The 14,442-nt window shown below is 40.3% G+C and overlaps 1 protein-coding gene across 2 annotated transcripts in view; it reads right to left on the reverse strand.

The window, feature by feature from the left end:
* ITGB1 (integrin subunit beta 1) overlaps positions 1-14,442 on the reverse strand; it is an 82,617-nt gene that overhangs the window by 33,333 nt on the left and 34,842 nt on the right. For both annotated transcript variants that reach the window (XM_067542615.1, XM_067542616.1), the window contains exons 4-9: positions 13,974-14,196; positions 8,743-8,913; positions 8,170-8,408; positions 5,931-6,086; positions 1,753-1,848; positions 666-755 (exon numbers count right to left, since the gene is read on the reverse strand). In XM_067542615.1, the coding sequence (XP_067398716.1) occupies positions 666-755; positions 1,753-1,848; positions 5,931-6,086; positions 8,170-8,408; positions 8,743-8,913; positions 13,974-14,196 (975 nt within the window). The remainder of the gene's footprint in view (positions 1-665; positions 756-1,752; positions 1,849-5,930; positions 6,087-8,169; positions 8,409-8,742; positions 8,914-13,973; positions 14,197-14,442) is intronic.

Genomic DNA, 14,442 nt, shown 5'->3' on the forward strand with positions numbered 1-14,442 from the left:
GCCTCAAGTGTGGTAGAGGAGAACAAAGTTTGGAAAGGAATAACATTGCACACACATGCCCATGTTACCCTTATTAGAAGACTCTGTTTAGAATGTTCTGTGGAGGGTTTTAACACTCCTTTCTCACCCCAGAGTGTTTTCGTAACAGTTCCCCAAAGATGCACTACTTCTGTTATAACCCACTTTCACTATTCTTTGAAGTGCTACCATCATCATTCAAGGACCAGATGTAGCTCCCATCCAGAGCTTAACAACATGGCCCAAAGATTATTAACAATAGAGGTTACTGCGGTGAAGAAAAGCATGGTTTCTTTCCTCTCCTCATAATAAGAAAAGATCATGCAGGAAAAATAAACATGTCCTCTTGATCACATTGGAAGTAAGAAAACACAATTAATGTTAGATGGGTTTGAAAAGAGAAAATAAGTTGGTTTTTTTTCTTATTTGATACTTAATAAAATTATGCAGAGAGAATGCTAATCTTTACATATGGAAGTCAGAGTTGTGACTATGCACTTTTCATCAGAATTTGACACGGTTATGCATTCTTTCCATCTTCTACTCCATTCACAACATTTAAAGAAAAGAGTGTACCTCAGGGGTTTCTCTAGAAACTGATTCCAGTATAGTTTGTGAGGAACAAAAATAAAAGTATGTGAACTTACGTTGTAGGCGTCAATAATTAGTTGAATCACATTGCTGGAATTTGCAGACAGTGTTCCTACTGCTGACTTTGGGATCAGATTTTTCAGTTCCTTTTAATATTAAAAGTAGAAAGGGTAAATTCCTTTTACAATCGTAACACAAATATAAATCCCACTCTAAAAGCTTCTTTATTATGTATGTTGAGATTTACAGCCAGGAACAGCTCCCAAGACTAAGACAAAAATGTTGCCAATGGTTTCCGTAACTTGTGAAGGAATAAAAAAATGACTGGAATATTGGAAACAAAATTCTACAATCTTTTAAAATTCTTCCCATATATCTTTTGATTGAATAAAAAAAGAAGGTATTCTCCCTAAAAATTATTTTAAAAAATACTCTCTCATTTAAGTTAAAAAAAATATTCAGACAGTATTTAGTTAAGAAGATATTTCTGCAACCATAAAAGGTTTTAGAGCCATAAGATATATTTGCTTATGCTGCATTAGAACAGAGAGGCAGAGGGAGATCAACTGCCATCAAATGAAGGTGAAAGAAATTAGTTCTGTTGGTAACACTGTAAAATCCAAATAATGGCAAAACCACCTTTTCAAGCTCTCTAAATCACGTATTGACAGGACTAGTTTTAATACATGTTTAAGAGTAATATGCTTTTCCAAAACTCCTTTTCCTTAAGCTTAGCTCTGCCCCTCCCCAAAACTCTCCTTTGACTCAGATTTCCCATGCCCCTCATGTATTTTGAAGGAAACTTGCATAAAAGGTAGTACAGCACATCCACTTCACCCTTAAAAAAGTAAGTCCTGCACTGTTATTTCTAACCTAAAAGTAAGAAAGATTAAATCACTTTCTGCTTGCAAAATAAAAGCAGACTGGGTATTTTTGATATTGGGATAGGCAACTGCTCAAGAAGAAAGTGCCTAGTAATTAACAGGAATGGCAAAAATCATTTTCATGGTCACCTCCTGTTTTCATACACATTTTCATTTCAAATCAGATTAGTTCTGATGATTGCATACTGGATCACTAGAATCAGTCTCTCAACTGTCCGGAAAAATATGAGCAACAGAATCTTATCTCACTTCTTTTTACCTTGTAAACTGCCTGAAACTCCTCAGTAACAGCAAAAATTGTCTGAATGTTGTTCTCACTAAGCTTCTGTACCAGGTGAGCAATAGAAGGATAATCCTGTAAAATTAGACATGAAACTTAATTCACATTTAGCACATACAGAAAAATCTGTCTGAGTTCTTTAACCTTACATAATATTAAATTGCTTTTTGAAACACATATGGAATAGGCTTCCAACCAGACAACAATAGCTTAGAAGTTAAAGGGCAAGCTTTTTTAAAAACAACTCCCCCAAAAAACCCACCAAGCCCTTCAAGGCAGAACTATGTCTTCCAGCAGGTGAGTATGGTAAAAAGTACATTTTAGACAAGACTATAATACAAAATATAAACATATCATCTCCTTTAGTGTTTCTAATACTTTTTAATCAAAACCCATTACACTTGTATGGTGTTTTATCCATTTAAAGATTAAACAAACTGTGAAGCAAATATAGTCTTGCATTAAACAAAACTTTTCTATTTTAATCTATATAAAATGTGTTTGGGAACATGTACTTGCACAAACGTTGTACAGCCATTTGTCTTCATCCAATCCAATACTTAATATCTACAGATATTTTATTTTACCTGCTTACCAAAAAGTCACAAAAGCATAACTGTTAACCACATTCTTATCTTAAACATATTACATGCTACATATCTGCAGCCCTGAATAACTTGCACCTGAATGTCCTAAAAGGAGTTGGCTGACATTATCCCTGGCCCACTGATACTAATTTTTAATAAATCTTGGAATAGTGAGGAAATTCCACAAGAGTGGAAGAGTACTAATATGTTAATATTCAAAAAAGGCAAGTGGGATAACCTAGGTAATGATAGGATAGGCCAGTGAGCCTGACATCAATCCCATGCAAAATAATAGAAAAGCTGATACAGGATTCAATTACTAGAGAATTAAAGGTCAGGAATACAACTAATGCCAGTCAACATGGCTTTATGGAAAACAGGTCTTGTCAAACAAATCTCATTTTATTCTGTGATGAGAGTACAAGTTTGGCTGGTAAAGATAACTTTGTAGATATAACTAACTTTTGTAAGAGGTCTGACTAGGTACTACATTCTGATTTTAAAAATTAGCACTATACAATATCAAGAGAGCACCCATTAAATGGAATAAAAATTGGCTAGCTGAAAAATCTCAAAAAGTAGTTGTGAATGGGGAATCATCATTAAATTGGGATATTTCTAGTGGGGTTCTGCAGGGATTGGTACCAAGTCTGATGCTATTCAACATTTTCTTCGATCTAGAAGTAAATATAAAATCACTTCTGATAAAATTTGGGGATGACCAAGATTGGCATAAAAAAAAGGTTAGTAACGTATTCTGTAACTGTTGTTCTTCGAGATGTGCTGCACATGTCCATTCCACTTCAAGGTGTATGCATGCTCAGTGCACCAGAGTTGGAGGTTTTTCCCTTAGTGTCACCTGCCAGAGCTGCACATGTGCCCTCTGCTGCCTTATGCTGCTGCATGACGGTATAAAGCATGGAACCACTAACCCCCATCAATTCCTTCTTACCGGACAGACTCCGATATAGAGGAGAAGAAGCATCGGTTGTGGAATGTATATATGCAACACATCCCAAAGGACAACAGTTACAAAACTATTTTTTTCTTCTTTGAGCGACTGCACACGTCCATTCCACTTCAGATGATTGAAAAGCAGTTCAGTCTGGAGGTGAGATTAGAGTCTACTTCAACAACAATGGAAGGACAATACATCCAAACCTGGCATTGCCCCTAGAATGCTGAGATATGGCATAATGAGATGCAGAGGTATGGACTGATGACCAAATTGCAGCTCTACAAATGTCCTGTATAGCTAGAAAAGCCAGAACTAGAAAAGATGCAGAAGCTGTTTCTAATCTCATCAAGCATGCTAGCCCTTTGCTTGGCAGAGGTGCATTGGCAATGTCGTAGCACCCATGGTGAGGTTCTCTGAGATGAGATTGGAAGACCCTTCATCCTGTCCATAACTGCCATGAACAGTTGTGAGGACGACCTAAACAATTTAGTCCTGTCGAAGTAAAAAAGTTAACACTCTCCTGAAACCCATTGTATGCAGATTCTCTTCACCCTGATGAGCATAGGCTTAGGAAAGAAAAGTTGAGTAAATCTATTGTCTAATTGATGTGGAAGTGAGAAACTACGTTGGGGAGAAATTTTGGGTGAGGGTGTAATCATATCTTGTCCTTGTAAAAGACTGTATATGATGGTTCAGATACCAGGGCTCTCAATTCTTCTACTCTCCTCGCAATGGTAACTGCCACTAACAAGACTACATTTATTAAGAGCTGAAGCAACGAACCGGTAGCCATCAGTTCAAAGGGCTTTAGTATGGCCTCACTTACAGAAGGTCCTGCTGACCCCAATATGTCCATCAATCTATGGGAGGAATCTTACACCATCTCCACCTGTATGTCCAAAGAGGAGGTCACCCTCTTTAGCAGGTCCTGGTGTGCCAGGTGGTCAACCTGCAGAGGGGAGACCATCACCTCATTATCCAGTCATGAGGAGGCTGCATGCAAAGGTGGTTGGAAAAGGAGTCTCTTGAACTTCTTTCAAAGGAACTTCCAGGAGGCTTGTTTGGTCTCATTTGGTACTGGGAACAACATCCTGAGTCTCGTCCCATGAGTTGTAGGAGCACTCTTGACAGAATTAGACATGCTTAGTGCCCACTCAGAGTGTACAGCCTCCCTAAAAAGTGATGAAGCCTCACCTCTGTATCTTCTTTGGTTTGGGGCTTAAAGTCCCAGCAGATCTGGCACCTGTCCTGGATGTGATCCTCACTCCAAGGCATGTTAAACACCAAAAATGAAGATCACTCACTGACATGGATTTTTTTGCAGCCAGTGCAAGGTTTATAGCCTGGAGAATGAAATATTTCCTACCACCAGGTGTTGCTAGCCAGAAAAAGCGGGAACTGACAGATCTACTAAACACTTAAAAATGAAACATATACTAAACTAACCATAACTTTATAAAAATGAGTACCAACTATATACCGTAGAAATAATTTTCCTGAAAGGGAAAACACTTGCAAAAGAAAGCTAACACACTCCAACCACCAATCACAAGCAGTAAGAAGGAACTGAGAGGGGAGGAGGTGTCAGGGTCAGCTCCATCCTTTATAACATTGCAGAGCAGCACAAGGCAGTAGAGAGCACATGCATAAACTGGAGAGGTATCACTAAGAAAAAGATCTCTGATGCTGGTGCACTGGGTGAGTGCACACCTGAAGTGGAATGCACATGTGCAATCATGTGAAGAATGGTAAATAGTGATGAGGACAGAGCAGTTATTGGTCCATTCAAACAAAATATATTTTAATATAGCCAAATGCAAGTTACACATCTATGAACAAGGAACGCGGGCCATGCCTACAGATTTGGGGGACTATATTTTGGAAAGCAGCAACTCTAAAAAGGATTTATGGTTCATAGTCAACAAGTAACTGAAGATGAGCTCTCAGTGTGATGCTTTAGATGTGTAAACAAGGGAGTAGAGAATAGGGAGACAATTCTATCTGTATACATAGTGTCTGAGAGACAGATACTAGAATATTGTATTTTCTGGTGGCCATATTTTAAAAGGATTTTGAAAAATTGGAGATCATACAGAAAAGAACCACAAAAAGATTTGAAGGCTGAAGAAAATGCCTTACAGTGGAGACATACAGAGATCAATCTGTTTAGTTTATTAAAAAGAAGATTGAGAGGTGACTTGATTACAATGTAGTAGTGCTTTCGCAGATAGAAAATGCCAGGTTCTGAAGGGCTCTTAAATCTAGTGGAGAAAAGCATAACAAGAATGAATAGTTGGAAACTGAAGCCAGACAAATTCAAATCAGAAATGAGAAAAAAAAAAAAATTTAAACCAATGACTGTGATTAACTACTGAAACAAACTACCAAGAGATGTAGTGGAGTCTCTCTATCTCTCTTGATCTTTTAAGTTACAACTAGATGCCTTTCTGGAAGATACGCTTTAGCCAAACACAAGTTATTAGTCTCAATATGGGGAAACTGGGTAAAATTTAATGGCCTGTGATACAAAGGCAGCCAGACTAGATGATTTAATGATCCCTTTCTGGCCTTAAACTTTATTAATCTATTTTGGTTTAGGCATAAAGACTTACATAGTAATGGCTCATCGTGTACACGTTATTTTCCAGATGACACCTCCCATCATTTGGTAAAACAATTCCTCCAAGTTTACCATCTCCAGCAAAGTGGAATCCAGCATCCGTAGAAAACACCAACAATCGTGTCACATTTCTCCATCCAATTTGTGTCTTAGGAGGAAAACGTTTTATGAATTTTTTTTTTAAACTAAAAAACCCAAAAAACAACCAAACTAATTTTTCTAAAGCAATGCAACATGTAGATTTAAACGCAAGGCAGCAATATTTTTGTGACATATTCACAAAAACTAAACTAAGCCTTAAAGTTTATGTGTATATTTTGCTCAACTCTGTCCTGTAGTATCAACAAACAGCAAAACTTGTATAGCACCTTTCATAAGAGGACAACAAAACACTTTCTGACCTAAACTCATCTGTTCTGTTCTCTAAGCGCTACTTGAGTGGCGCAGAGAGTGAAGAAACTGTCTATATCACCCCAACTGTGGAGTTACTGTAAGACATAAAACTGACATAACCAGTTCCTATGCCACTATCCTGTAGCCCAGTCATAGGGGGCACGTTGGGGTAGAAGTGCACAGTGTGCTCTGGAAAGCCCCTAATGATGTACCTAGGGGACCATTATCAGTTAGCGGATATTAAAGAATCCTGTAGGCTGCCCTAAACTGCACAGGATCCACAGTCAGCACAGATAATCAGGGAAGCTTTTACTAGATCCCAGAAAGCATATCTTCTCCTCTCTGTTCCATCCATTGGAAATTGGGCACAGCTGAAGTTCTGAGCCTACAAATACAGGGCCCAATCCTGTAAACTTTCCCTCCCATCTACAGAAGTTTTTACAGGATTGGGGTTCTAATTCATTTAAGAGAGAGGAAAACAGGCAAAAAACCCACTCTTGAATCTCAGAAAATTCATAGTTAAGGATGCAATTCTAAAATAAGGCACTGGCTTCTCCTTCAAATAAGAACAGCAACCTTAACTCTGACAACACTTTAACAATACAATGGTATTGTAACAAAGCATTAGCTCGTGCTTGTGTTCTGGAACTCTGCATTGTGCAGGTGTGTACCAGCATCAATGACCATAGGTGAAATTGTTTGGGAAATAACAGAATGAGAAGGAGGCACATTACAGTCTCTCAGCTTTATTTTATTTTATTATAATTAAAGCATTATGTTTAATTTAGAGCTTCGAGTGCAGGCCCGATGGTTGTACACATCAATAAGTGATGGAGTTCCACTACTGAAATGAATTGTAGTGCATGTTTTTTTCTCTGTGTTTTTAAAAGTGTTTTAAATGAGAAATATTGTGTGACATCTCCACATTCCTATGTCCAGAATGCTAGCGACATGATATATTATATTATCTTCTAAGTAAAGGTTTCTGGGATATTTCTATTACTAACAGGTCTTTCCTATTTTTTGTGGGTGTGATGAACTGAAAGGAAGAGAAGGTTATTAGACACTGAAGATGTCACTTTTCTTTTGTTGTCTCTACTGGAGCATTAAGGCTGTAGTTAGTTAAATAAGAATAATATAGAGAAAAAAAGGTGAAAAACGTAGAAAAAGTGTAGAAAGTTGTGCCCTGGCCAAACTCGAACCAGAACAAACTACTGAGGGACCAAGGAAGTTTTGTGAGCAAGCATTTTGCAAGCTCCTATGTGAACAATGTTTTGAACTCTGAATCCATTGGTCCACACAAGCCCTCCAAAAAGGAGCAAAACTAAAAAAGAGAAGAGTTAAGTTCCATCTACTCAGTATATGTAGCTTGTAAAAAAAGTGCAACACACAGAATTGTTTTGCATGTATTTTAAAAGAAAATTATGAGGGATACATGAGATTTAAGTCATTTGAGAACATTTGTTTGGTCTTGTTAAAAAAAATCCATGTGCCTCAAAGTAGCAAAGGATTCATCATTCTCACTCTTCTTTTACAGAAACTTCTGGGAAGAGAATGTTCTTGGACCGTGCTCCCCTCCAAATAGGGCTCATATTCATAATTTCAAATTTCCCAATACGGGCCTTCAGGGAGTGGAATGTACATACTGTATAATATAAGTGCATGCTTCCAATTCCGTTTGCGCCACCTGCTGGCCTAAGGATAAGTTTCTCAGTCTTGGGTGGTAAAGTGAAATGTAGTTTTGTTATTCAACTTCAGGTCAGCTACAGTAAGACATTCACGTGGCACTTAAATAGGTTGATCTAATATAGTAGTAAAGAAAATTGATATACACTTACTCCACAAACTGCAACTTGCATTATTGCATCAAATCCACCTTCGGGAGAATCCAAATTGCCAGAAATGTGTTGTTTACCTACAAGTTCATTAAACAGCTTTCCCTCACTGGTAAGGTTTAGCACGTTTTTGTAACTAAACGGACTTGTACAGTTTTGGTCACCTGTACAAGGGTTCCTGAGTTTGGCTGGTGTGGTACTTATATAAGGCATCACTGTTTTCTCCACAAAGGAGCCAAAGCCTAAGACAGAACAACAAAACCCCTCAGTTAGAGTGTAATTCTATTATACATAATCATGATAGAGTAAATGCACATTTCACTGTAGTTTGTTCTGACCTTAAAAATTTCAATTTTCCCCATCAACATTCCAAGTATTCTTGTGTTTCTTCTGCAACAGTTTCTAAACTGTACTTTATGAGAAGAATAGCAATAATATGAATATTGCTCAATTTTCTTTTACTATTTTTCAAACAATCAAAGAACATATCAGTAAATTAAACTTTAATTTTTTTAAAATCTGCAAATGGGAATTTTCCCTTTTCCCACACCCATAAATAATGAACCTTTTTTTTACCAATTCGAAAATCTGATGTTATTTTCTCCATTTCTGTCATTAGAGCAGTTCCAAGACTCTTCACATTCTCTAAATCATCCTTCATGGAGTAAGAGAGATCCATAAGGTAATAAAGATCAATGGGGTAATCTTCAGCTCTCTTAAAGGTTAATGAAAAGGTCTGTGCTTCCCCTAAACCAAAAAAGGAAACTCCATTTGTTAAAAAATGCACAGTAACCGAACTGACAAGAAAAATACATTCTTTATCAAAGGTCTTTCCCCAATATCCTAAAAAAAAGTTCACACCAACCATGAATAGGTTATTTCTATTACTGGAAATGATTAACTGCAAATTAATGTGTCCAGGATTTTCAGATATGACTAACAAATTTTGCATTTCTCACTTGAAACATCTTAAAGAAGCCTGATTTTCACAGAGGTCTGAAGGCCAACTCTGAAATTAGGTCCCTGTGGGTTTTCTTTAAGTTGGGTAAAAATCTGTGACACCAAAAATCACTAGTCACTTTTTAAATCTTGGCCTATATATTAATTTCAACAAATACTATTCCTGCAAGAAAAGTTGCACAGCTTTTAAGGTAACTTTTTTTCTTTTTTTTATACCACTAAAACACACAAACACATAAGACTATGCATATGTAAAATTAAGGAGGTAAAAAAACATTAAAGGAAATTAAGAGTTAGTTTATCTTTCTTCCTTATCTCACCCTGTTGTGATTACTTATTACAGAGTCTTAAGACATTGGGTGAGCTTATATAACATGTAACAAATTAAAAAAAACCAAATCCAACAAAGATAGATTCCCTTTTGTTGCTGCACAAAATTCCTGCACATGGCCCCCCCTCGCATTTCCCCATCCATTCGGGCTAACAGTGAACCCACGACCTGACCTTATTAGGGCGTTACCATGGATACGGCTACACCTTTGGCTCCCACATCATATATGTGGAATGTAACTGACCAGGGGAGACTAAACTCCCCAGCAACCAGGAAAACTGCAAGGGTCCCCCGGCCAATCCAGTGCTGGCACGAAGCCCATATCATGTTCCTTGGCCAATCAGTTAACCCTTCATGTCCCATTTAGTTCATAAAGAGGGGTCTTTCCCAAGCCCCCTCGGAGAGCTGTATCGAAACCAGCCTGATCAGTTGGTCTGTCCTCCCCACGCACGTCTTCGCCCTTCCCCCCGAGCGTGAAACGAGTTTTGCCGGCCGTATCGATTTAAACGTGGAATGCTGTGGAAATCAGTCTGTGTGTTCGTCTGTGTGGTGATGGTGAGAAGCTAACTATCAGTCTGTATTTTACAGCTACGTTGTCTGTTTAACTGTCTGTGTGAAATCTCTGTGTGTCTGTGTAAAAGTATTCTGTCTTGTAATTCACTGTTTCTGCCACTGTGCCTTTACCGTCTGTGTGAACCCCCCCCCTTTTTCTGTTTCCTGCAAGCAGCTAATTGTCTTTGTAGCATAGTAGTAAGTGTCCCTGTCTGCTACGTGAGAGATCAGAGTTTGATTCCTGGGCAGGGAACTACTGTCTGTTTAATATTAGTTTAGGTCTTTATAGTTAGTTGCCTGTTTAATATCTTGTTATATCAATATATGTTTTGTGCTTAATTGTTTTTATATCCTTTTATATTATTCTACATTTTATACTTAATTGTTTGTTTAGATGAGTGTAACTAGTTAAAAATCTATGTTACTCCTTTGTGTCTAATACAACTCATTTATTCCCTAACTGACTCCTTATTGACTCTGGGGGATTGTTAACCTGTCAGAACACCTTTAAATGAAAAACTTCAAGGATGAAAGACTTATTCCAGGACTCTTCTTTTGCAGAATCACTGAAGAATATTGTTGACTGAGTGCCTCACAGTGAAATTAATCCTTAGAATTCCACTGCCAACTCTGGCCACGGAGACAATGGTTTCCAAGATTATTACAGATAGCAGCTTGTCCCCCTTAGATCTGGATAGGCTTCACTAGGGCCCTGTATACCCAGAACTTGTTGTAGCCGGGAGGTGTGGCCTCCCTCGGATATTGACAGCGAGGGAGAGCCAAACCCCCCTTGGGGCTTGGAACCCGGGAATACACCACCTGACCGGAAGCAGGTAGGCAGGGCTAGAAGTATAAAAGCCAGGCCTGCTCGCTCAGTCAGAGCCCAGCGGCTGAGGGAGAAGAACGCCTCTCCCTTGGTGCCAGTGCCTGAGCCTAGGGCTGCACCTGACCACTCCACGGAGGAAAGGCTGCCGGAGCTACCCACGGCGTGGGGGCCCTGAGGATCTGGAGGAGCTACCTGAACCTGACGAGCCAGAGGAGACCCCCAGATCTTATGACCCGGAAGAGGCGCTGCCTACTGCCTGAGGACCTGGACGAGCTACCTGAGCTTCCAAGCCCCGGTGAGCCAGAGGGGACCCCTGGACCCTGTGACCTAGAGGAGCTGAGCTACCCTCCGCAGACGACTCCAAACAGTTCCTGGACCTGCCATCAAGTGACAAGATCGAGGGCTTCTGGAGCTTCCCTCAGGCAGAGTACCCCAAGGAGCCAGGGTACGGCTCAGGAGACCAGCTACTCTAGGCAGAGGGTGGGAGGAAGTAGCCCAGGAAGCAGACTACAGTCCGGCTGAGCTTGTGCTTGCTCGAAGTCAGTGTGTTTCGGCTGCAGCCCGGCTGACCTAGTGACAGGCCACCCCATCACTGACAGGGCTCTGGGCTGGGACGCAGTGGAGATGGGTGGGCCTGTGTCGCTCCTCCCTTCTTCCTACCCTGACCTAGGGTGATCGCCCAGAGGGCCAGAGCCCATTCCCTTCTGCCTCTCCCGCCCTGCCTTAGAGCCGGGACTTTGGAACTAGCTACTTGCCCTGCTGAGGGCTAGAGACTGCTTCCCCCACTGCCCGCCTGCCCTGCCGGAGGGCTAGGCCTGAGACTATTTCTGTGCCCCACTGGGGGCTGAAGGCTGTTTCCCGCTGCCTACTGGTCCCTGCTGAGGGCGGGGCCATAGACTGTTTGCTCACCCAGTGAGGGCTGGAGTCTGTGTCTGTGGTGACACCCGCCCTGCCTAAGGGCCAGGGCTTCAGAACTGCCTACTCACCCTACGCAGGGCTTGAGACTATTCCCCTTTGCTGGCCTGCCCACCCTGAACTGCGTGCTCACCCTATTAAAGGGCTAGAGACAATTATCCTAAGGGGCGGGACCTGAAACCAAGGCTCACCCTACTAAGGGCCGGAGGCGGCCCCTTTATTTTGGACTCCCTGCAGGGCATAGGTGCTGGGAGGTGTGTCCTCCGCCGGTGATTGACAACGAGGGACAGCCAGTAGCACCGACCACAACAGGAGATCCTCTACACCTGCCAACGTGAAGGTTTCTGCTTGGAGGTGAAGAAACTGACATTTGGAACTTAGCGCTATGCTCAGAACCTTAAGGATATTCCAAAGTCTTGAAAAGATTCTACCCTAAGATGCTACAGAAGGATTTGGAAAACCTTTTACTACTGGTGTTAAGTAGTAAATCTAGTTCATGGAATCAAAGATTAGGGTTGGAAGGGACATCAGGAGGTCATCTAGTCCAATCCCCTGCTCAAAGCAGGACCAACCCCAACTAAATCACCCCAGCCAGGGCTTTGTCAAGTCGCCCCTTAAAAACCTCTAAGGACGGAGATTCCACCACCTCCCTAGGTAAACCATTCAAGTGCTTCACCAACCTCATAGTGAAAAAGTTTTTCCTAATATCCAACCTAGATGGCCCCCACTGCACCTTGAGTCCATTGTGCCTTGTTCTGTCATCTGCCACCACTGAGAACAGCCTAGCTCCATCCTCTTTGGAACCCCCTTATAGGTAGTTAAAGGCTGCTATCAAATCCCCCCCCTCATTCTTCTCTTCTGCAGACTAAACAAGCCTACTTCCCTCAGCCTCTCCTCATAAGTCATGTGCTCCAGCCCCCTAATCATTTTTGTTGCCCTCCGCTGGACTCTTTCCAATTTGTCCACATCCTTTCTGTAGTGGGGGGCCCAAAACTGGACACTGTATTTCAAATGTGGCCTCATCAGTGCCGAATAGATTTCCCCTTCATGAGCCATACAAATCTGTTCTAGTTTCTTCTTGACTTTTTTAAATTACCTACAGACCAAGGCCCTGCCTTTGAGGCTCTGAAACTCATATAAGACAGACAGACACACTGACTGTGTCCCTTCATACTTTCTGAAAGTTATTGCCAATGTGAAGCTTCAAGCCTAAGTGCCACCTCCAAAGGTAAATCACTTTAGTTTTGCAAACCCCCATGAAGCCACCTTTCAAACCCCACACAAAGCTTCTTTCCTCCATCTAACTCTTAAAAGTCTCATTTTGGTGGCCATTACTTTGTCTTGCAGAGTTTGTTAGTTTGCAACTGTTTCAATTAGAATCCTAACTTTAGTTCTACCCAGATAAAGTAGTTCTTGGATGAGCTGATCCCTAAATCAATTCTCCATTTTATTCTAAAGATGGCAAGACTTTTCCTTGAGTCTACCAGATCTCTAGCTCTCTGGAGGACTATTACAATTTTATTTCATAAAAGCTCTAATTAATTTCCTGTTCAAAAAGGAGCCAAGTCCTCTATTTTATGGATGAAAATGGCTACACAACTATCTTGTGGTTTGTGCTCATTCATCTAGGTTATGTATCCACATTTTTGGCCTCCTAGAACAAGGTATCTTATATGGAAATCTACAAATCTGGCTGCTGATTTTCTGCTCCCATAGTTATCAAACTTTTAAAAGTATAGCCTTCAGTTCTCAACTAGTGCAGCTTTCGGGCACAGAATGCTTTGGCAGACAGCAGCGCTCTCATAACTTTTTCCTCTGCCCTTCCATTTTTCTTTTTTTTTAAACTAATCTACTACTCTATTTTCCAGAATTTCACATTTCAGGATGACAGGTCCAAAGCACTAGAAAATGGGACAATTTCTTCTTACCTGCAAACTAGTCTTTTCGTAGGAATACATTTATCAATCCAAGCCCCCTACATGTTTTTTGTTATCTAGTGTTTTTATCTCAAGATAAATTTTCTGTGTACATTACACCCATCTACCTAACCTTTTATTCTCATTCATCTGGGTCGTTACATGGATGGGACTGCTGTTCATCAGATCTGTGCTCCCTAGTAGCCATCATTTTTGCAGCAAGTTATAAGAATAATTCAAAATATCAAATTCATAGATAACAATGAAAGCCTAAAGTATATGAAGATCAGAATTAATATCTCCTTACCTGTTCGCAGCTTCAATACTAATTGCTGTGGCTGGATCTGAGTAATGTCCTCTGGTTTGAGCTTTTCTGCAGTACCTTTGCTACGATTTGTTACCTCTTTATTTTTGAGGACTTCTTTAGTACCTCTAGGATTTTCTATTTCATCTGAAGAGCAGCCCTTACTCTTCAGTGCTGTCAAGTCATCACATCGGGCAGAAGTGGGCTCTCCTTCTTGTAAAAAGTTCTAGAAGATATGAGGAAAAACAACATCAAACTCTCAGTAATTTACAATCTGTAACACATGCTTGAGCACACAATGCTACTTTTGGTATTTACCCCATTATTTTTATGCACCAAGAACCTCTAGAGAAAATGGCAATTTTTTAAAAGTGTATTTTAAATCGTAAAATATAAAACTCTGAAATATATTGTTTTACTAAATTTAGTAATGACTACAGTGAAAAATGTAACCAGTGCAGCAGGTTATGGT

The sequence above is a fragment of the Emydura macquarii genome, unplaced genomic scaffold, assembly GCF_026122565.2.
Source record: "Emydura macquarii macquarii isolate MOO-44397 ecotype Brisbane River unplaced genomic scaffold, CSIRO-AGI_Emac_v2 contig_719, whole genome shotgun sequence".
NCBI classification, from domain to species: domain Eukaryota; kingdom Metazoa; phylum Chordata; order Testudines; family Chelidae; genus Emydura; species Emydura macquarii.